Source organism: Geotrypetes seraphini, chromosome 5 (genome assembly GCF_902459505.1).
Source record: "Geotrypetes seraphini chromosome 5, aGeoSer1.1, whole genome shotgun sequence".
NCBI classification, from domain to species: Eukaryota; Metazoa; Chordata; class Amphibia; order Gymnophiona; family Dermophiidae; genus Geotrypetes; species Geotrypetes seraphini.
The window spans coordinates 246,654,037-246,678,603 of NC_047088.1; the positions used below are offsets into that span (position 1 = coordinate 246,654,037).

The 24,567-nt window shown below is 43.9% G+C and overlaps 1 protein-coding gene across 5 annotated transcripts in view; it reads right to left on the reverse strand.

Annotated features, from left to right (window-relative positions):
• The window catches only part of KALRN (kalirin RhoGEF kinase), a 1,310,049-nt gene that overhangs the window by 445,859 nt on the left and 839,623 nt on the right, over window positions 1–24,567 (reverse strand). For all 5 annotated transcript variants that reach the window (XM_033944399.1, XM_033944394.1, XM_033944393.1 and 2 more), the window contains 4 exons: window positions 15,538–15,656; window positions 12,839–12,905; window positions 9,408–9,517; window positions 6,125–6,194 (listed from right to left, as the gene is read on the reverse strand). In XM_033944399.1, the coding sequence (XP_033800290.1) occupies window positions 6,125–6,194; window positions 9,408–9,517; window positions 12,839–12,905; window positions 15,538–15,656 (366 nt within the window). The remainder of the gene's footprint in view (window positions 1–6,124; window positions 6,195–9,407; window positions 9,518–12,838; window positions 12,906–15,537; window positions 15,657–24,567) is intronic.

Below are 24,567 nucleotides of genomic sequence, written 5' to 3' on the forward strand. Positions count from 1 at the left end.
TGACCGATAGTATGTGGCACAGCAAGGACGACTATTAAGGGCTCCTTTTACTAAGCTGCGTTAGGGCTTTAACGCGTGGAATAGCGCGCGCTAGACGCTAACGCCAGCACTGAGCTGGTGTTAGTTCTAGCCACGTAGCGCGGGGTTAGCGAGCGCTAAAAACGCTAGCGTACCTTAGTAAAAGGAGCCCTAAGTGATTTCATACTATTCAGTGTTTTTTTTTTTAATTTCGTGAACTAGATTATTTTGGCACTGGGTACTTTGTGTAACTCGGCATGTTTTAAAACACTAATTTTAATTTTTTTTTTTTTAAAAATACAAATTTGTGGGTCATTCCTGCAATGCATTCTAGGGTGCTAAAGGTGGTAATAAACCCTGGCGAACTTTTTGAAAAATGCCTTCAAAAAAGTTCCCATAAACTGATCGAACACCCTGTACTTAAAAATTAGAATTTAAGTATGTTTATTACTGTGGCCTCCTTTTATTATGCCGCGCTAGCGGGGTCAACGCGCGTGACTTTTCATCCCATGTTAACCCCCGCGCTGGCCTAAAAACCACCGACTGCTCAAGAGGAGGCGGTAGCGGCTAGCGCAGCCGGCGGGTTTAGCGCACGGTATTATGCGCGTCAAACCGCTAGCGGGCCTTTGTAAAAGGAGCCCTGTATTAAAGAGCCCTCGGTACCCACAGCATTTCAAGAGCAGAGAGTAGTAGCAGCGGGCGGGAGTCGAGTTTGCTCATCAATTGGTCTCCTCTACCTCATTCATTCCTTTTGATATTTTTTGTTCTACATATTCACTTCCACCCTCTGTACATCCCCAATGGCTTATGCTTACTGGAATACTGTCTAAGATACATATGCGTTTTGACTTCATGACCTCTATCCACACTGTTCGTCACTGGTCTATTCTGGCCTTAATGAAAGGTAGAGCGATATCTCTTTTCTACAGTATTCTAAGGGATCACTCTTTCACCTTTTCACTTCAATCAATGAACCATTGGGATTCGATTCTGCAGACTACGCTTTCTGATATAGATTGGGAACTTTTCTGGTCTTCCACAAATCGTCCTCTTCTATCTTCCAGAGTATCGCAATCAATGTTCTTCGTTATGTGGAATGCAGTGTGGACCCCATTTCGCATGTGGAAAGCGCAACTAAGACAAGACTCTACCTGCTGGAACTGCTTGAAAGAGTCTGGAACTCTTGATCACATGCTTTTTCATTGCAATATGGTTCATTCCTTTTGGATTCGCATCTGGGACACTATTAAATCTATAACTAAATGTTCAGAAGAGATTTCCTTAGACATTGCTATTCTTCGTTCTCAACACCCTTGTTTTGCACAAACAAATTGCCCACCTAAACTCATTGATGCCATGTTTGTAACAGCTTTTATGCATATTCTCAAAAATTGGAAATCATCCTCGCTACTTGACTACACCTTTTGGTGGAACTCTCTCAGCATGTATCACAAATTTGAATCTTATGCATATGAGAAGAGCATGATCTCTCGACTCTCCAAGAACATGGTGCAAAAAAAATCACCTTGGTCGTTCTTAGATTCCTATGTTCATTCTACCCCATAGACACTTCTGCCTCTTTATCTTCATCTATTTATCTCTCTCTCTCTTTCTCTTTATCTCTCTCTCCCTCTCCTTTTCTTTTATTCACTCTTCTTACTTCCTTATCTTTCATATATCTTCTATTAGCAGTTGCACATACCTTGCATTCTTTTGTTAATCTGGGTGTCTGCTAATGACTGCAGACATGGTTTTATTTTATACCAATGTTTTTCATCCAGATTTTATGTGTCTGAACTGCTATCTGTATATTTCTTAAAATATTCAATAAAAATCATTGAACAAAAAAAAAAAAAAAAAAAAAAGAGAGTAGATCTCTTTTTGATTAACTTTTGTGACCCCCCTCTCAATTAAAGCAGGCTAGACAATATTTTGGGGTTAACAACATGTCTTAATGGAACTCCATTTTGATAACTATGGGCTCCTTTTACGAAGCCGCGTTAGCGGTTTAACGCGCATAATAGTGCACGCTAGTTTGCTAGCCGCGCTAGCCGCTACCGCCTCATCTTGAACAGGCGGTAGTTTTTCGGCTAGCGCGGGGATTAGCGCGCGCTAAAAAGTTACGTGTGATAAAGCCGCTAACGCAGCTTTCTTAAAAGGAGCCCCATGTCCCATATTCTCTTAAATATAAGTCCTCCAAAGATTTTATACAATTAAAGACTAAACGCGAGTCTTGCAACAACAGCTAAAGCTCAGAACCTCTTATCCTGACAGGCCTGGTCTCGTGCAGATTTCTATTGATGAGAGAACCACAAAGGCAAACTGTCATTCTGATATCAAAAGAAGAAAAACAAGATAAGACAGTGTTGCTATTTCAACATTCAATAAAATATTATTTGCCATATGGACCATGGCAACATATTAGAGACAATTCTGCGTTATCCAATCCTTTCCTACCAAAGATTGTATTTAGTCATTTAAGCTTAAAAGCCTCATTTTTACAAAAGTCCAAGGCTCTTTCATCAGCACATGAGTCGGCCTGTGCTGTTAGCATGAGAATCCTCTATAATAAAACCCTAAGCGCGCATGCGCACTTAGGAGACCGTGATACCTGACATCGTGCTGTGTATTCTATTTGCGGCACGCAGCGGCTTGAGGCGGCTGGCGGCGTGTGCAGTGATTTGAGCGGTGGTGGCGGTTTCACTCCTGATAGCGGAGGAACGGCTGGAGGGTGTCGTGCGGGTACTGCGAGGTGTCCCATGCAGGTAAAAATTCCCTGCCGGAAGAGGTGCTGCGGGACAGGGGGAGGTACAAGGAAGGGAGAAGGCCTACTGCTGGATAGGGGGATCAGGTAAGGGGTGTTGCTGGACAGAGGAGAGGTAAAACAAAGGGAGAAGGCCTACTGCTATAAAGGGGGAGCAGGGAAGAGGTGCTGCTGGACAGGGGGGAGGTAAAATGAAGGGAAAAGGGCTGCTGCTGGACAGGGGGGGAGCAGTGAAGGGGTGGTGGTGGACAGCCGAGGAAAGAGAGAGACAGAAAGAAAGACAGACAGAAAGCGGCCAAGGAGAAAGAGAGAAAGAAATACAGAAAGACAGAAAAACAGACACACACATCTATTCTAGCACTTGTTAATGTAACGGGCTTAAAGACTAGTGTGGAAGTAATTACTGTGCTGGAATGACAGGATTCTATTTCATATGCCAACTGCTTAGCCTGTTATGGGGCAGAAAATGGGCATGGACTGCAGTTGGGTCATAATCCTTTATCACATGCTTTTGGGGGTTGCACCTAAAGTGAATGCACTTAAGCACAGGAGCTGGTAAGTGCATCCATGCTTAACTGTGAAACATACCTACCGTGCTCTAAAGCACCTTTTTGTGCAATAACTGTATGGGAATATGCTCTATGAACATCCTAAATAGTTAGTGAACATGCTTTTGCACTTACTAAGAGCTAATTTTTGCATCTAATTAATGGTAAAGGCTCTTTAACTAGAGTGTGGCACATCTTTGCCCTTACCGCTTAGATTGTGAGCCCACGAGGGACAGAGAAAGTACAGGTTGTACAACAGAAAGCTGGTACATCAAATCTATGACCCTTTATCTTTTGAATGTGAAAATTAATATTCGATCCTTTGAAATGAAGATAGGAGTCAAGGGCCTCATTTTAACCCCAGTATCAGCACAACAGACCCCAATGAGTTTCACTTCTTTTTCCCACTAGACACCAGGGATCCCAGTAAGACCAGGGATGCGATTACAGGATGAGGTATAGGGAGTATCTTAACTTCTGGGAAAGATTAAAACGCTTAGGGCTCTTCAGCTTGGAAAAGCGACGGCTGAGGGGAGATATGATTGAAGTCTACAAAATCCTGAGTGGAGTAGAACGGGTACAAGTGGATTGATTTTTCACTCTGTTACAAATTACAGACTAGGGGACACTCGATGAAGTTACAGGGAAATATTTTTAAAATCAATAGGAGGAATTTTTTCACTCAGAGATTGGTTAAGCTCTGGAACGCTTTGCCAGAGGATGTGGTAAGAGTGGACAGTGTAGCTGGTTTTAAGAAAGGTTTGGACAAGTTCCTGGAGGAAAAGTCCATAGTCTGTTATTGGGAAAGACATAGGGGAAGCCACTGCTTCCCCTGGATCGGTAGCATAGAATGTTGCTACTCTTTGGGGTTCTAGAATCGTGTCACTCTCTGGGATTCCGGAATCTTGATATTCTTTGAGATTCTATATGGAATGTTGCTACTCCTTTAGTTTTGGCCAGGTACTAGGGACCTGGATTAGACACTGTGAGAACAGGCTACTGGGTTTGATGGACTATTGGTCTGACCCAGTAAGGCTATTCTTATGTTCTTATATTCTTATGTGAGGAGGAACTGGATGCTTTTTAGGGGGAAGGTCAGGGGGACTGCATATGGGGGGGGGAGGGGGATTGAGGGGAGTTTAAGCAAAGCCTGACGGGTCATATTTTCCCATATTCATAACCCGTGGGCCAGAACTCAGCCTGCCAAGTGCTGCTATCTGGACACAGCTGGCTTCACTTATATCAACTCCCGCACGATTCTGGCTTTCCCACTGCGACTCCGGCTCTCTTCAAGCTTGAGTCGCAGGAAGTTCGGGAGCTCTTGTGGTTTCAGCTCTCACGAGATTTGAAACTAAAGGACTGACCCAAACTTCCTGTAAGCCTGAACTGCGCAACACATGAATTTCCAGGAGCTCTCACTGTTTCGCGTCTAGTGAGACCTGAAATTGTGTGCCCAATCCGAACTTCATGTACTGCGCGGCTCGAGCTTGAAGTGAGCCAGAGTCAAAGCGGGAAAGTGGGAATTATGCGGGGGTTGATGTAGCTTGAGTACCTGATTGTAAAACCGCTTAGATAACCTTGATAGGCGGTATATAAAACCTAATAAAACTTGAAACTGGCTTCAATTCACGTGTATCACAATGCTTCAAACTACCCCTCCCATCACCTCAAAAAGTATGGCGGAAGAAGATGTTTGAGATTACTTTCGAATATCAAGCTCCCCATATTTGGAACAAACTACCAGTACAACTAAGACGACCCAAAACATACCTTGACTTCAAGAAGAAACTAAAGACATACGTCTTCTCCCTATAACCACTCTCTTATCTTCACCATTCTATTTTTTGGGGGGGACGACGACAGTTGGAAGGAAAAAAGAACGGGGAGTCAGAGGAGTGGGATGCCATGGTTACCTTGACCTAGAGTTATCAGATGTCTGGGGTTTGGAAGGCCACGATTCGGGGCCATGTCTGGAGGGTCCTCCAGGCACAGCTCAGAGAATAAGAGATGAGGTTCGTGTGGGGGTGGGTCTTGGGGCAGAACGGGGCGGGTCTGCAACAGAATGGGGCGTGACCGGGAACGTAAGTGCTCTGACGCTCATGGGAATTCTATGAGCATAGGAGCATTTACTGCTCCGGCTAGAGAATGACACAGTGACAAAATTCATCACCGTTCCCATCCCCGCGGATAACCGCGGGAAACCATCTTCATGTCATTCTTTAAGGAGAGAGGGAAGAATCAGAGTATGAATGGCCACAACCACTGACCCTCAAGCTTTGCTTTGAAGAACGCTGGTGTAGAAGGACTGAGGTTGAAACAGACACTACAGAATGACAGTCTCTGGTATCCAGAGCATATATTGTGATGTCATAATGCCTCATTCCACCAGTGCCTAAGAACCAATCACATCAGTGATGTCACAATGGCTTCATTATCCTTGGCTCACATAAGCACAGCCACTGACCCACAAGCTTTGCTTTGAAGAATGCTGGTGTAGCAGGACCGAGGTTGAAATAGACACTAGAAAATGACATGGGATTATTTCCCACGGTTATCAGCGGGGACGGGAACGGTGATGAATTTTGTCACCGTGTCATTCTCTAGCTCCGGCTTGCACTAATAACCTCTAGCGTAGCTTGATAAAAAGGGGCCCTAAATAACCAAGAAATAGCTGATTTTCATTTTGGCCACTTACATATCCCGTAAACCTATTTTTAGTGGTTGCAACAACAAAATGGAAAATCGATTTTCTTGACTTCTGGACAGCGAATGCTTACTAGTAAAACATTATTACCCATGTGACAAAGCAGTGACCCACGTCTTCAGGCAGTTGCTCGTATTTCTCAAGTTCCTTCAGGAAAATGCTGAAAAGGAGAAAACAAGTTCATATTAGCAGCTCGGCACATCCAAAGGCTTTTTCACCGAGTGGTGGGGATTTCGATGAAGGATATGAAAAGTGCAAGCATTTTTTAATCCATTTCAGTGTGTGGGCTTTTTTTCACAATTTTTCGGGACTTTTTCGATTGAATTCACACGTTTGGTCTAATGAAAATAATGTTAACGTGCATTAAAACTTTTTAACATGCACTTAGGGGCCCTTTAACTAAAATGTGCTACAATTTGCAGTTACTGTGGTTCAATGTGGGGTTTTATCATGCAAAATTTACACAGCACCTTTTGGGGGTGCTCCCACTAATTTTAGTGTAAGTTGTGTGTTAATGCTCCCACTAGTACCTGCTCTAAATTAACACAGGACTACTTACTGCTTCCTATATAGGAGGCTGTAAGTGGTTTCACGTTAACTCTGTAATAGCCAGTTAACACACATATTCCATGAGAGCCACTATTCTCACATTACCCTTCTCCTCAAGTCACTTCACTGACTCCCCGTCCATTTCCAAATACACTCCTCCCTCAATATTCGCGGGGGTTAGGGGCAGAGCCGGCCCACAAATATTGAAAATTTGCAAATAACTTTTGGACCAGCTCTGACCCACCCTCGCCTCCCTCCAGGCATACCGGACCTTACCTGGCGGACTAGCGGTCTTTCGGGGCAGGAGCGATCTTCCTATGCTCCTGCCCCGTGCAGATCACTCATCCAAAATGGCTGCCACGAGTTCCCGTAGTCTCTCGAGACTACGACGGGAACTCACGGCAGCCATTTTGGATGAGTGATCTGCACGAGGCAGGAGCGTAGGAAGATCGCTCCTGCCCTGAAAGACCGCTAGACCACCAGGTAAGGTCTGGGGAGGTCCGGGAGGTGGGAGGGAGGTGGGGGTGATTCCGTTTTTAGGAAATCGCAAATAATCGAAATCGTGAATCCTAAAACTGCGAATCGGGAGGGGGGAACTGTACAGTTCAAACTTACAAGTGCATTAATTCTGAAGCCCCCCAATATCTCTCTTCACTTATCTCCCCTTATGCTCCTCCCCGTGAACTCTGTTCATCAGGCAAGCCCCTTTTATCTTGCACTGCCAACTCCAGACTCCATCCCTTCTTTCTTGCCGCACCATATGCCTGGAACAGGCTGCCTGAATCAATACGTCCTGCTCCATCTCTAGCAATATTCAAATGCAAGCTAAAGCCCATTTTTTTCAAACTGCTTTCAACTCTTAACTCCCACTCACTGCTGTCAGATAACTATACCCTCTGTATCATTTCTTCTATCATAATCTCCCCAACCCTGAGATGTTCAGTCTGTCTAATTAGATTGTTAGCTCTTCTGAGCAGAGACTGTCTATTGTATGTTAAATGTACAGCGCTGCATACGCCTTTCAGCGCTATAGAAATTATAGGTAGTAGTATTAGTAGTAAGTGTAACACTTCCACACCCCTTGAGGAAAAAAATAATCTGAAAAATGCAGCAACCCCATTTAATGTGTGGAAACAGACAATCTACTGTAAAACCCCTTAACAAGGCCTGTGTCCATGCATCAAGGGCCTCTTAATAGTTTTAAGGCATATTCATTTGTATGCTAATACATACTAAATCAATATACACTCCTCCCCACCGTATTTGCGGTGGTTAGGGGCAGAACATGACCGCGAATATGGAAAAACAGTGAATAACTTTTTATATGTTATTTGCAGTATTTTTTGTAACCAGCCATCCTTTAATATATTGAAATCGCGAATAACAGCGTTTTCCTCTGTGCACGCTGGGAAGCAGCGATTTTCAGGGTGAGAGCTGGTAAGCGTCAAACTTTTTATCGGTACAGTACTTTATTCATGACGTAATTTGGGGGGGAGGAGTCAGCATGCGAAAAATCGCAAATAAGCAAAACCGCGAGTGCTGAAACCGCGAATACGGAGGGAGAAGTGTAGTGCACATTAAACTTAAAACATATTAACAATTAAAACGCACATCCCTTGGGCTAACTGTAAAACAGTCTTTCTCTGGAAACCCAATCAAAATATGTTTACTTTCTCCGTGTCTGGGACAGACCACTGAATGTTCAACCCAGACAGGCTACTTTCAGGCTTGGTTGTAATTTACACTCTATTGCAACTGGTTTGCAATAGAGTGTAAATTACCTAATGAATATTTAGTTATTTACTCATCCATCATTTACTATACTGCTAAAAACTGACATGCAGAACTAAGCAGTTTATAATCTAGAAATTAGGAAAAGAAATCCATTATGCAGACAGGGAAGAAATCTCATCCATACTGAGACAGCCCCACAGGGAGATAGACAGTTATCAGATGGCAATCCCACACCCTCTCAAGATGAGAAGGCACGCTTTAAAAACCATGTTTTCAAGAGAGCCCTAAATTTTTTCACCTCCATTAGATGCAAATCTCTCTCATGTATATTCATTAGGGATATCCTGAAAACCTGGGTAGCTGGTGGTCACCCATAGCAGGTTTGAGAACCACTGCACTATGTCTATAGTCTGTTATTGAGAAAGACATGGGGGAAGCTACGGCTTGTCCTGGATCAGTAGCATGGAATGTTGCTACTCTTTGGAGATTCCACATGGAACGTTGCTACTCTTTGGGGTTCCGGAATCTTGCTTACTCTGAGATAATGGAATGTTGCTACTCTTTGGGTTTTGGCCAGATACTAGTGACCTGGATTGGCCACCGTGAGGAATGGATACTGGGCTTGATGGACCTTTGGTCCGACCCAGTAAGGCTATTCTTATGTATCCTCTTTTACTGGATAACAAGGGTATTAATAAAGGCCCTCTTTTACTAAGTTGCGCTAACCGATTAGCGTGCACTAATCGAATTAGCGCGCGCTAATCGCTAACGCGTGCATGTTAGTCTATGGACGCGTTAGCATTTAGCACACGCTAATTCGATTAGTGCACGCTAATCGGTTAGCGCACCTTAGGAAAAGAGGGGGGGTTAGTGTTCAGAGTAGGGAAGTCAGAAAAACTGGGGGGAGGGATAGAAACGAGAAGGAAGGGAAGTGTTGAGAAGTCAAAACCAAATGAGCAAAAAAGGCAGAAAAGCTTTAATGAAACTCTTCCCCTCCCTGGTTTCGATTACTGGCTTGTCTTCTAGTTGGGGGGTGGGGGGATCTTAAATCAGCCCAATTCAGTCTATGCTGTGTGTCTTGTAGACGTACTTGTTGTGAAACTCATAAATCTCCTGAATATTGCCAAAGATGACGAGTTCTTTATTTAGAATTCCTGCAGGTATTTCTTCCACACCGCTTGTCATTTCCCAGAGGTAAGTCTGAAAGAGAAAAGGCACTTTATTAGGACAAGCTCAGTGGAAAAGAAGACATTCATTACTTTCGCTTCCGGGCTCTATTACAGTGAATGCGTGCTGTGCTCAGTACCTCTTACGGCGTAAGAGTGTTACCGTGTGCGTGCATGGCAAAAGAACCTGAAATGGGAAAAACACACCAAAAATAAGCCAGGGAGAAAGCTCAGTGCTTACCACTGAATAAGAAAGAGAGATGAATTGTCAATCCACACTAGAGGTCTGCATGGGAACGGGGACCGCGGGAATCCCACGGGTCCCGCGGGAATCCCTCCTAACCCATGGGACTCCCACGGGGACCCCCCCTCTGGCTCACGGGACTCCCACGGGGACCCCCCTCTGGCCCACGGGACTCCCACGGGGACCCCCCTCTAGCCAACGAGACTCCCACGGGGATGGAAGGCTTTGGAAGCAGGGTTCGTCCATATAATATAATGGACACGTCAGCCTTAGTAAAAGAGGGGGTTTATAAGTTAATTACCTGAACAGAAAACAAAAAAAGGATTCCACCAAAGAGATTCCACAAGGAAAACAGCAGCGCAAACACAAAAGAAACTGTGGAATTGATGATCCTGTCAGAAGTAATTGCTGCTTTTTATGTGGATGGGCGGGGATTGAGGTAATTCCTTGCTGGGACGGGTGGGGAACGGAGAGGATCCTGACAGGGACGGGTGGGGACGGAGAAGATCCTGGTGGGGACGGAGAGGATCCTGGTGGGGACGGGTGGGGACGGAGGGGATCCTGGCGGGGGATGGGTGGGATTTCTGTCCCCGCGCAACTCTCTAATCCACACACAGCCTATATACTTGCTGGCGCCCTTCTCGGTGCCAGCTAAGCGGCCTCTGAAATTCTTGGCCTGCCTCTGTCTCCTTCCAAAAGGCTTAGTCCACTCGATATTCAGACTGTGGCAGAAAGCCGGCTGTCTCCTGCGGTTTGCGGTGAAGCCGGTGCCGTATCCTGCGACTGGCATTGAATTTCTGAGAGGTTTTTTTTTTTCCGGCCAGCCAAGACATAGCCAGCTAAGCCGATATTCATCTGCCTTCTTTTTAAGCAGTTTCCAATACACAGGGACAATGTAGCAATTAAGAGTCAGAAAATGGCTGAAGTGTAATTAAGAGACTGACTCAAGTCAATTAAACCTGCAAGAGAAGGGCTCATAAACGTTATAACTCTGCTCAGAGGCTTGTAACTCTAAAGAGAAGGAAATAACCCTCTCTTGAAACAAGAGTTATATTTTCAAATCATAGCATAGTTTTTAGCAAACGAGTCCAACTCTTGAGGATGTGCAAAATTGAAAAAATGTCAATACTTGGATAAGGTGATTCGCAAGAATTTTTAAATTGCACAATTTAAAAATTCTTGCGAATCACCTTATCCAAGTATTGACATTTTTTCAATTTTGCACATCCTCAAGAGTTGGACTCGTTTGCTAAAAACTATGCTATGATTTGAAAATATAACTCTTGTTTCAAGAGAGGGTTATTTCCTTCTCTTTAGAGTTACAAGCCTCTGAGCAGAGTTATAACGTTTATGAGCCCTTCTCTTGCAGGTTTAATTGACTTGAGTCAGTCTCTTAATTACACTTCTTTTTAAGCAGGCCTATCTATCAGTTGAACTTAAGTCAGCCAGCCAATGAATATTGGCGGAGGCCGGCTTTGTCATGCAGTATAGCCAGTCACCGGGCTATCTGCTGAATGGGATATTCAGTGGGACACAGCCGGGCGATCTCTCATTATCTGTGGATAGCTAACTAGACCCCTCTTTTACTACCGCTTAGCGTGGGTTTTAGCGCCGACAGAGCCGGTAGCTGCTCTGATGCTCATAGGAATTCTACGAGTGTCGGAGCAGTTACCGCCGCTGTCGGTGCTAAACCCCGCCCTACGCGTCAGTAAAAGAGGAGTTATGTGTAGTTTAGCTGGCCAGGAGCCGTTCCTGTCCGGCTAAATAGAGTTGAATATCGGATGCAGTGAGTCCAGATTAAACTTGGAGAGCAAGGCTTCCCACACCATTCTTAGTGACAACAACCAGTCAGGTTTTTCAATTTAAACACAATGAATATTCATGAGATAAATCTGCATGTGAAGAGTAATTTTATAATAAGTCATCTATGTGGGGAGGCCAAGTAGGTGCTTAGTTTGGGGCTGTTTTGTAAAGATACATAAGCACCGGTGTGTCTTTATTAAATACCAACACAAAGCCTGCTTTTTTTCTTGGTACTGCTTGGGAGCGGGTGTAAATATATTGTATAAGTTCATATTTTATAAACAACACATGTAATTCATGACTGTACCCCTGCTCTTTCTAAACTACCTTCCAGAACATGCCTACACCTGAGTTACACAAAAAATAGAGCTTAACCTGTAAATACGAAGTGGAACTATGGAGCAGGGGGAGGGAGCAGGATTAAAAAACTCTTGCTGCTTTGAAATCTGAAAAAAAAGTGTTGGAATGGTATTCCAAGTCATTCCTTTAAAAATAAAGGCCTATAGTCCTATACCAAAGTACACAACTTATTGTGCATACAAGGGGGCTAATTTTATAAGAGGCCTTAGGCTTACTATATGGCAGTAGGGAACTCCAGTCCTCGAGAGCCGTATTCCAGTCGGGTTTTCAAGATTTCCCCAATGAATATGCATAAGATCTATTTGCATGCACTGCTTTTCATGCATATTCATTAGGGAAATCCTGAAAACCCGACTGGAATACGGCTCTCGCGGACCGGAGTTCCCTACCCCTGCTATATGGCTTCAGAAAAAGGAGGATGGATTGAGACATCCGGGTCTTACTTCCATTGCTTTCAATGGAAGTAAAACTTGGATGTCTCAATCCGTCCTCCTTTTTCTGGAGCCATATGGTAACCCTGGCTTCAATGTGCTTCTAGAGCAGGGGTCTCAAAGTCCCTTCTTGAGGGCCGCAATCCAGTCGGGTTTTCAAGATTTCCCCAATGAATATGCATGAGATCTATGTGCATGCACTACTTTCAATGCATATTCATTGGGGAAATCCTGAAAACCCGACTGGATTGCGGCCCTCGAGGAGGGACTTTGAGATCCCTGTTCTAGAGGTATTTAAATGTGAAAAACATAACATGATCTCCATACTATGCATATGCAAGCAAATTCATCTCATAGTAACATAGAGGTCCTTTTAGTAAACTGAGGTAAGTGCTTGCATGCACTTAACACATGTTAAACAGGCTTACCATGGGGTGTGGGCTGTGATCCTGTGGTAAATTTGCCTGTCTGCCGCCATGGGATTAATATCAGAGGGCTAGGGAATGAAAAAGCTTACCTCCAAACACTCGTGCAAGTCCCTGACATAAGCTTTTTCTGTCTGAAGAAGTTCTGCCATGATGAATCTTGAAGAAAAACAGGATCACCATTAGGGAAAATGATTTGGCAAACTAAAAACCACATAGATGGAGGATACAGAAATATTACTTTCATCAAGCCAAACAATGTTATATTAACAGCTTGTGCCGACTAATCAAAACAGCAGGACAAAGAATCAGGGAAACTTTCCAAGCTATTTCTAAGAGCGGAACAGTGCTTTACCCCTGGAAATGGTATCATATATAAGAACTGCCACTCCACGGTGGAGATGAGATGTGATAGAAGGAGAGATATGATAGAAGTCTATAAGATATTGAGCGGAGTGGAAATGGTAGATGTGAATCACTTGTTTACTTTTTCCAAAAATACTATGACTAAAAGGCATGCAATGAAGTTACTAAGCAGTAAATTTAAAACAAATCAGAGAAAATCGTTTAAAACAATTTGATATTCCACCCTTCATAATATCTCAGAGTGGATTACAATAAAAGAAACATATGTTAAAACACTTCTTCACTCAATGTGTGTAATTAAACTCTGGAATTTTATGTCAGAGTATGTTGTAAAAGCAGTTAGCTTAGCAGGGTTTAAAAAAAGGTTTTGCTAATTTCCTACAAGAAAAGTCCATAAGAATTATTAAGACAGACTTGAGGAAAATACACTGCTTATTCCTAGAATAAGCAGCATAAAATCTGCTTTACTCTTTTGGGATCTTGCCAGGTTGTTGTGACTGGATTGGACACCGTTGGAAACAGGAGACTGGGCTTGATGGACCTTTGTACTGTCCCAGTATGGCAATGCTTATGTTGTTGTGAAGGGTGCTAGTAAAGGTTTGAGCACTGACCCATTGCAACCATTTGGGAGGAGGGGTGGGGGGCTTTCCTTGTACTGGGGTTAGATTTGGGAGTGGCGCAATGTATATAACATTGCATTTTCAAAAGAATTCCCTTATTCGACAACAGTTATCTAAATTTAGGCACTGACTACAAGCGTAAGTTATAGAATACTAGCACTTAAGCTCAAGACCGTTACAGTTACATGTGCTGTTAGCGATATTCTATAATCTATGTGCACACCTGATATACGAGGGGCCGCTACAAAGTTCTCAGTCCAACCAAGAGGAGAATGATATGAAATGAAATGTGTCATCAAAAGCGTGGAATGACTTGTAAGTTTCATGGCTCTACATCATTCTCTTCTTGGATGGACTGAAAACTTTTCTACGGTCCCTCTTAGTGCATAAATGTAAGGGGGGGAGGTATTCACAGGGGGAGGAGCATAATCAGGGTATGGGCGTGTCCAACATTCACACTAAAATGCTGCATTTACCCGTTCCCGCTTACGTCTGCTATTGACATAAGCAGGCGTGTCTAAATTTTGGCCTGTATGTGCCGACTTACACTTCTATTCTATAAGGAAACTTATGCACCTAAGTGGTCTTATAGAATAGGCTCACAGTCCACGTAATCTGGATGTCTAAATTACCTCCTAAGTGTACCGATTTGGTTTGAAAAAGCGAATCCACAGAAAGAGCAGGTGCACTTGTCTGCGGGGACTTCCTCCTTACCTGCACTTTCATTTCAAACTGGCGCAAAGCCCACAGGTAGAAGAAATCCAGCGCTAAATCGAGCAACTGTCTGTGCTAAAATTGGACACAGCTGTGTTAATAACGTCGAGCAGATGCAGCAAGAGGGTAATTCTGTAAGAATGCCTAATTTGGTAGGCCCCTACCACTTCGAGGTAGGGGTTTACTCCAATTCACCTACCAGAAAGTAGGAGTGGCTAGGGGGCAGATTGTAGGTGGATCTTGGGGCCGTGTTTTGACTTAGGTGCTGGTAAGCACCTACCCTGGCATAAAATGGGTGCACCTAAGGTTTCAACGCCTACCGGCAATTGAAACCACTTTAGGTTCCAGTAGGCGTAATTCTATAAACAACACATAACCTATGACCTACACTTCCACTCCTCTACTGGTTAGATGCCATTTATAGAAGGGTCTAAGGCCCATATTCTATAAATGGCACTGTTTTGTTAGGTACCAGAAGGCGCCCTACCAGCGCTTAAGCTAAGTGAAAAACTCTGTTTATAAATGACAAAACCACATAACCAGTTCTGAGCTCCTCGGGGAGGACAGGATCTAAATCTAACTGACTAACTAGATTTTAAACGGAGTTTCAAGGCACTGGAATCATGCCTTCGTCGGCGCTTTACAGCGCCTAACACCACCATAGGCAAAGCTAACGCCGGAAGTGGCGTTAGGCGCTGTAAAGGTAGGTGCCGGGAACGTAGGCCTCGAAAACTCTGGCCTACATTTCCGGCCCCTACCTTTGCCGGAGGGCCGATTTTCTAAATGGTGCCATGGCCTGACTGACACGCAATCAGCGGCTGCTGACAATGGCGCGGTGTAGAGAATCCGGGCCCAAATGTTTCACATTATAGTTTCTTGCCAGTTGCTTTCCATTTAGAGCCAAAACCTTTCCCTTTCTTACTAAATCCCTTGAGGCTTCTACTAGCAGGTCAGAATTCTGACTCGGGGATTTTCCTGCACCAGGCCTGGATGGTTTTCCTGTTAACCCTTTAGGTCCCAGAGCTCCGCAGTAAGAATGCTGCAGCTGTTTACGTAAGATTATACAGTGGAGGTAGTGTCTCAGCACATACTCCTTCTTCCTGGCAGACTTCCTTTTCTCTTCATTAATCTCGTGGTTTGCATCCCGTAGCTTCACCTCTGGGTCTGACAGAATCGCCGGAATAATATCCAGCTCCAGGTCTTTATTATCCTGTGAAAAGAAAATACAGAATCTAAATAGGTGATCCAATCCTGACACAGAAAGACAGATGGCAGCATGGTGCAAATGAAAGCGGGATCATGGAAACCAGGATTTCACTTGGCATTCATTCTTTCCCCAGCATTGTTTGAAAGTGGCAGGCGGCTTGGTGACCCAGCCAGAGGATTTTTTCACGTGTTCTAGAAAAAAAGGTTGTGTTGAATTTTCAGCAATACACAGACCTTTAAAGTTAAGCAGATTTTCTGCAAGCCGAAATGCACAAGCAGACTCGCTGAAAATTCATGTATAATTTTAAACAAATATGAGTAGCTTAAGAATATGTCTCCACAAGTTTACTTCTATAACTTACTTTAAATAAATAAATAAAACTACAAAAATCCTAAATAAAGCGCATAGAGTGCTTTCAAAGCGCTGTAAAAATGTCATAAAGTGCTCAGTCACCAACCAAAAAGTGCAGTAGTACCATCAAATGTACCAGCGCTGGTTTGCATTATAAAGTCCCTCTTACTGCCTTCCAGATAAGTAATGAAAGTATTTTACAACAATACATTACAGTATATTTATTGTTTTCTGGAAGGCAGTAAGAGGGACTTTATAATGCAATGATGGTCCCTCATTACAACCAGCGCTGGTACATTTGATGGTACTAGTGCACTTTTTGGTTGGTGACTGAGCACTTTATGACATTTTTACAGCACTTTGAAAGCACTTTGTGCGGGGCGGGTATTTGGAATGGGCAGACTTGGTGGGTTATAGCCCTTTTCTGCCGTCATTTTCTTTGTTTCTATGTTTATTTAGGATTTTTGTAGTTTTATTTATTTAAATTAAGTTATAGAAGTAAACTTGAGAAGACAGTTGTTTTGATTATTTATGATCTAACACAAGTAATTATAGTAGTTGCTCCTTGAGTTTCTTTGGCTTAAGAATATAACAATCGCCATACTGGGACAGACCAAAGGTCCATCAAGACCAGTATCCTGTTTCCAACAGTGGCCAACCCAGATCCCAAGTACCTGGTAGAAATCCAAAGAGTAGCAACATTCCAGAGCTCATATTGTGATGTCATAATGCCTCATTCCACCAGTGTCTAAGAGCCAAACTCATCAGTGATGTCACAATGGCTTGATTGTTCAATACTTGGCTCACATAAGAACATAAGAATTGCCAAATTGGGACAGACTGAAGGTCCATCAAGCCCAGTATCCTGTTTCCAACAGTGGCCAACCCAGGTCCCAAGTACCTAGCTGGATCCCAAGTACTTAAACTGATTTTATGCTGCTTAATTCATCTTCTAACAACTTCACCACACTCATGTCACCTGTCTCCTTAAATCACTTCACTGGCTCCCTATCCACCTTCACACACAGTTCAAGCTCCTATTGCTGACCTACAAGTGTGTTCATTCTGCTGCCCCTCAATATCTCTCCTCGCTTCTCTCTCCTTATACACCTCCCAGAGAATTCCATTCCTCAGATCAGCCGCTCTTAGCTGTACCCTTTTCCTCCACTGACAATTCCAGACTTCGTTCCTTTCATCTAGCTGCCCCCTATGCCTGGAATAAATTACCCAAGTTTGTCTGCCAAGCCCCTTCCCTAATTTAAAAGCCGACTGAAAACCCGCCTTTTTGATATAGCCTTCAATCCATAACCCTACTCCCCACTGCCCACCAACCCAGCCAGCAGATTAACCGTTTTCCTTAACTGTATCCTTGACATCCTGTTTGTCTGTCTTGTCTGTTTAGATTGTAAGCTCTTTCGAGCAGGGACTGTTTCTCCTTCTTTGTGACTCTGTACATCACTGTGTAATTAGTAGTAGAATAAGCAAGGCATCTCAATAATGGCCTATGGACTTATCTTTTAGGAAATTACCCCAAGTCTTTTTTAAACCCCGCTAAGCTAACTAATTTCACCACATTTTCCGGCAACGAATTCCAGAGTTGTGTGAAGAAATATTTTCTCTGGTTTGTTTTAAATCTACTACTTAGTAGCCTCACCGCTTGCCCCCTAGTTCTAGTATTTTTGGAAAGAGTGAACAAGTGATTCACATCTACCCTTTAAGCTTTTAAAGTTATTTTGGGCATTTATTTTATTTATTTATTTAATTCATTTTCTATCCCATTTTCCTCAAAGAGCGGTTATTTCTTTAGAGAGAAACTATTTTCTCAGTGGCTGAATATCACAGCTGAACAGATAATTTTGAATGTCATCCCTATTGCATCCCAAACCCTGTTCTATTTTAAAATGGAGAACCCTGACTGTTCAGCAATTTATACCGTGGTACCTCGGAATCTGAATGACCCAGAACTCTAACAACTTGGAATCTGAACTATTTTTTTAAATTAAATTTTGCCTCGGAATCTGAATGCTGCTTTGGAATCCGAACCTACGGGAACTGCAAGCGTTGCTCAGCCCAAAGCTTCCCCCTGACGCAGCTTCTTGTTTCCGCCTGGGTGGTTCACGTCAGAGGGAAGCTTTGGGCTGAGCAACGCTTGCAGTTGCCATTGCTGATCTTGCTGTCTATGCCGGTTGGGGTACCCAATCTTGCTGTGTATGCTGGCGGGGACCCGATCTTGCTGTCTATGCCGGTTGGGGCACCCGATATTGATGTCAATGGCGGTGGGGGCTCGATCTTGTTGTCGATGCCGGTGGGGGCTCGATCTTGCTGTCTATGCCGGTTGGGGTACCCGATATTGATGTCTATGCCAGGGGGGCCTGATTTTGCTGAATTTGTGGGACCAAGGAATGGATTAATCCAGTTTCTATTATTTTCAATGGGAAAAATTATCTTGGAACTCAAACGTTTTGGAACTCGAATGGGGTTCTGAAATGGATTTTTTTTAAAAAGCACTTTATGTGGCAGGGCATGATGGCTGCAAGAAGGGGGGAAAGAAAAATTTTATTGTGTCATCACGGGTGGGGAGGGAGGGCGGACCCCAGAAAAAAACAGAGATTCTCCAATAGGGGAAATGACACACACATAAAAAAAATTCTGGCTATTCATCCCTACCAGATACTGTAATATTCAGTAGTATTTAATTGTCTGGGAATGGCTCCTGGCCAACTAAATAGCCCTAATGACAGCCAGCTATCATCTGCTGAATATCCCAGTTGTGACATAGCTGATCTGCATCAATATTCATTGGCTGACTGTCTAACTCTAACGGCCAGATAGACCTGCCGAAATAGCAAGTGTGTCTTGGCTGCAATGATATAGCTGGCCAGCTGATGAATATCAGCCTGGAAGGCTATGTCTATCACAGCTGAACTTAGATCAGACAAAGACTAGGGGACACCCAATGAAGTTACAGACCTTTAGGAGGAAATATGTTTTCACTCAAAGAATAACGAAGTTAAACTTGTTGCCAGATGATGTAGTAACAGCAGTTAACATGTGGGTTTAAACAAGGTTTGGACAAGTTTTCAGAGGAAAAGTCCATAGTCTGCCTTTGAGATAGACATGGGGGAAAGCCAATGCTTGCCTTGGGATCAGTAGCATGGAATGTTGTTACTATTTGGGATTCCAGAATCTTGTTATTCTTTGAAATTCTGCATGGAATCTTGATACTCCTTGGGGTTCCGGAATGTTGCTACTCTTTGGGATTCTGGGATCTTGCTACTCTTTGAGCTTCTGCATGGAATCTTGATACTCCTTGGGGTTCCGGAATGTTGCTACTCTTTGGGATTCTGGGATCTTGCTACTCTTTGAGCTTCTGCATGGAATCTTAATACTCCTTGGGGTTCCGGAATGTTGCTACTCTTTGGGATTCTGGGATCTTGCTACTCTTTGAGCTTCTGCATGGAATCTTGATACTCCTTGGGGTTCCGGAATGTTGCTACTCTTTGGGATTCTGGGATCTTGCTACTCTTTGAGCTTCTGCATGGAATCTTGATACTCCTTGGGGTTCCGGAATGTTGCTACTCTTTGGGTTTCTGCCAGGCACTTGTGACCTGGATTGGCCACGGTGGAAACAGGATACTGGATTAGTTATACCACTGATATGACCCAGTATAGCTAGTCTTATGTTCTTATTCAATGCCAATGGTCTGATAAAGCCCCGGAATTGAATTTCTGGATTTGCCACTGATCACGGGAGGTAGCCAGGCTGCGTCCCATGATCTTACTATCAGCCACTAAGAAGGAAATTCTATAAAAATTAGTAAATTGGCTTCAATTGTGAGCTTTAATAAGCTCTTCTTAGGTGAGATTCTATACAAGAAGGGCACCTATCTCATGACGCCTAATGGCACCTTCAGTCTGTATACTGTACGAGATGTGGAGCATTGGCCCATTGTTCTGGGTGAAGAATCCAAGTTACATAAACCCTCTTGGTTCAGAACTAAAATTCTGGAGTGAACTGTTTTATTGAGAGGAAGGCGAGTGTTGAGTGAGTGGATTTTCTGTGCCAACAGCCTTCTGGTATAAACCGGCCCCAGTCCTGACCTCTGTACAAACAAGTGGGGTAACATATCTAGTAAATACATCAGAAATTATTAAATTATAACTGATAAATAATCTAGTAGAATTCCACACTGACCTAACTAATCCCCCCCCCCTTTTAACAAAACTGCGCAAGAGGTTTTTAGCGCCTGCTGGTGCGCCGAACGCTCTGCGCTCTTCTGACGCTCACAGAAACTCTAAGACTGTTGGAGCATTCAGCACGCCAGCCGGTGCTAAAAACCTTTTGCGCAGTTTTGTAAAAAGGGGGTACATTTGTAAGAAAGACCTATTTCAGTTTCGAACCCATTCTACAAGCAACCCTGTAACATTACACAGAGAGAGAGAGAGAGAGAGAGAGAGAAAAAAGACCCAAACAGTCCTGGAAGAACCACATTTTAAGCTCTCTCCTTAAGTCTGCCTCTGACGAGAGCTATTTGTTTGACATTCAAGGCCCATAGACTGCTCCAAGAAATGGATGTGTTATTAATGTTGCTGATAAAAGGATCCAGCCCAGAAACTACAGTCTCCAAGCACCAGAGAACTCATTTGGCAGACAAAGGTTCAGTTAGGGGTCAGCGCCGGCAGGGCTGCATACCTTCTACGGTTGATAGATTCACACAATGGAAATATGACGCAATCCGTGGTTGAGAGCTCAGCATTGTGAAACCCAGGAATCTGGCTTCATGAACCCGATTCCCAACTCTCACATTCATCCTTGATCGGCTTCAACTAATTTTCTAGACGGTAACCATATGACTTACATTGTGTACAGTGCTGTGTATACCAAGGGTGTCGATAATATTGGCCTTCCTTTCCTAAAATCTCGGTGGAGTTTTCTACCATGCCAGGGAGTGTTAAATGATATGAGCGTCAGAGCAGCGCAGGAGCATTTAGCGCTTCGGGCCATGGTAGAAAGGTTTGGGACAATTTCCTGGAGGAAAAGTCCAGTCTGTTATTAAGAAAAACACGGGGGAAGCCACTGCTTGCCCTGGATCGGTCGCACGGAATGTTGCTACTCTTTGAGGTTCTAGAATCTTGTTACTCTCTGGGATTCCGGAATCTTGCTATTCTTTGAGATTCTGTATGGAATGTTACTACTCTTTGGATTTTGGTCAGGTATTAGGGACCTGGATTGGCCACCGTGAGAAGGGGCTACCGGGCTTGATGGACCATTAGTCTGACCCAGTAAGGTTGTTCTTATGTTCTTAGAAACCTGTACTGCAGCTTAGTAAAGGGGGAGTGGGTTTATTAATACCGGGGGAACCCCCAACCAGTGAGATTTTCTGGATATCCACAATGAATATTCATGAGAGAGTTCTCCGTGTACCTTCTCCACTGCATGAAAATCTCTCTCATGAATATTCACTGCGTGTATCCTGAAACCTGGGGCAAGCTTGGGAACCACTGATGTAGGTGTTAGCACATAGGAGAATTTTGAGGCAAATATATTCAACAAGAAAAGAGAAACAGGCCTCGTGAGATCAAAAATAAAATTCAATCCCATCACGATGCTCTCAATATAAGTTCTGCATAAAAAGGTGAGGGAGGTTGAGACACGTATGAAAAACTAAATTTACATTTCTGACAGTGGCTTGATTAACACTTCAATCTCTACCGAGCGAATTAGCATTTCCTGGAAAATGAATAGCAGTTGCTACCAAGACAATGTGAAGCCTTAGAAATGATTCCCCCAGCCAGAACTTGAAAATCCGTCTGGGGGATATTATGTGGCTTCAATTGTACAAAGATTAGAAGAAAAAAAAAAACCCCAAAATCACTGTTTATGCATTAATTTTCTGTTCTGTATATTTTATCAGCACTTCTGACTGAGAAGAGTAAATGGTATTTTTCATCATAAACTCCGGTCCTTTCCAGACATTTTGGGCCTTTCAAAACAAATTTTAAAAAAAGCTGAATTCCTAAATGTGTGACCTATTCTAAGCCAGACTTAGGGCCCCTTATATCAAGTTGCGCTAGAGGTTTTTATCGTGAGCCGGCGAGGTAAATGCTCTGACGCTTATAGAATTCCTATGATCATCGGAGCACTTACCTTGCTGACCCAACTTGATAAAAAGGGGGATTAGAAGCCGAAATTTCAGCTGAAATTCATCTTAATTTAGGAGCTTAAAAGTTACCTCCCTAAATCTAAGCACCATGTGCAAGCTTAAATATATAGAATATTTAATCCTACTACTATTTATCACCTCAATAGCGTTGAAAGGCGTACGCAGCGCTGTACATTTTGACATTTAATAGACTGTCCCTGATTGGAAAAGCTTATAGTTTAACTTGTTTGGAGCATCAGAAACACTTCTGCAAATGATCTTCTCATGGATATAAATTTTGAATTCCTTCTGCAAATGATCATCTCATGCATCACAACGTATAATGTTTAAAGATTGATTTTGGGTCTCCTGAAGCAGACCACGAAACGGGGCCACGTTGAGACCCGAGACCCCTATAACAAGTTTATCTTTATAAGATGAGTGCATCATCAAAAATCCAATGAGATTTATTATATTTTATATCTCAAAAAAAAAAAATTTTTTTTGAACCTGGACTGTGTTTAGAAATTACAAGATTTAAAATTAGCTTTTATTACCTTTACTAGTTCTCAGAAAGTGATTTTTTGAATCAATTATGCAATGACTGGACGGTAAACTCTTACCCCAAGAGAGGGTTGTCACTCTCTCTTCAGAGTTTCACTTTTCTGAGCATATTCTTTATAAATCCTTTCCACTCTCTGTGCACTAGTTGTCAGTACAGTCAGTTCTTATTTTGGCTATTATACACACTTTGGCTGACTTTTTGCATAATCTTTCCCTGTGTATACTGTGAATATAGTTTAACTTGGACAGACAGACATGACATATAGGGTTGGGGATGCAGAGCCCAAGGTGAGAGGCGTTAGGAGTTGAAAGCACTCTCGAAGAGGTGGGCTGACATTTATAGATGGTCCCTTCTCTGAAGAGCTTACAATTAACTTAGAAAGACAGACATGACATAAAGGGTTGGGGATGCAGAACTCAAGGTGAGAGAAGTTAGGAGTCGAAAGCACTCTCGAAGAGGTGAGCTGACATTTATAGATTGTAAGCTCTTCAGAGCAGGGACCATTAACTTAGACAGATAGACATGACATATAGGGTTAAGGATGCAGAACCCAAGGGGAGAGAAGTTAGGAGTTGAAAGCAGTCTCGAAGAGGTGGGCTTTTAACTTGGGACTTGAACAATGCCAGAGAAGGAGCCTGCCATAGGAATTTGGGCAGTTTGTTCCAGGCATACAACGCAGCAAGACAGAAGGGACAGAATCCAGAGTTGGCAGTGGAGGCGAAGGGCACAGATAGGAGGGGCCTACCGGCTGAGCAGATCTCACAGGAGGGGGGGGGGAGGAACATGGGGGGAGATAAGTGAACAGAGATAATGAGGGTCTGCCAAGTGAATGCATTTGTATTCGGAGCCAATTAAGTGACTTTGGGAGACGAGTATACATCGGCTCTCGTGGATCTTCATAGGTAAGCGTAAGCTTAGCCTCACAAATGGCAGTCACAAGTGACAATTCATTGGTGCCTCCCCATGCAGGTTCAAATCCTGTTGACTACAGGGCTGCTCATTCATCTTACTAAAAGGATTATTTTGGAGTGGAGGAGTAGCCTAATCTAATATAATAAAATGCTAGGCCGCGCATGCGCACTAAAAAAAACGTGTTCCCTGATCCGTCGCGAAAACACGAGTGCACATGCGCACGTTTTACGTCATCACCTACTCTCCACCTCGTGCCACCTATCACTGTCATCACCTGCTCTCCACCGATCACTGTTCCTCCTGCACCATGCCACGCCAGGCATGTCCGCAGCCGGCCTCGAGCTCCTGGGGGCCGGCGGCGCTAGTGCTGAGGTCCCGCCTCCGCACTACATGGCGCCGCCAGACCCGGCCCTACACTGAGATCCGTGATCGGGTTGCCATGGAAACCCCGCCGCAGCCTCGCAGCTAGGTAGGGGGACAACAATCGCGCTTATGTTCAAGCCACCGCCACGACTCCCCTCTCGAACCGCACCAGGATCGAGAGAGGAGCTGCGGCGGGGGCTTGAGCATAAGCGCCATTGTTGTCCCCCTACCTAGCCGCGAGGCTGCGGCGGCCTTCCTCACCCGGCTCATATTGAATCCAAGTAAACAACCGGGGCTGCCTAAAGAAACAAAGTTTCACGGTGCTTGGCCCGCAAAACAATTCCTGCCGTTGCCGAAATTTGGCCCACCGTTCCTTCCCTTCCTCCATCAGGTACAGTTCACCTCCGCCTATGTTAAAAGGAGCTGCTTTGAAATTGGAGCCCTGCCGCCACCGTAACACATTCCCTCTGCCGCGGTCCCATATGGCAGAGAAGGGGCGGGACCAAGGCAGAGGGGAACGTGCTACAGCAGTGGCAGGCCTCCGATTTCGACGCGGCTCCTTTTAACATTGGTGGATTCA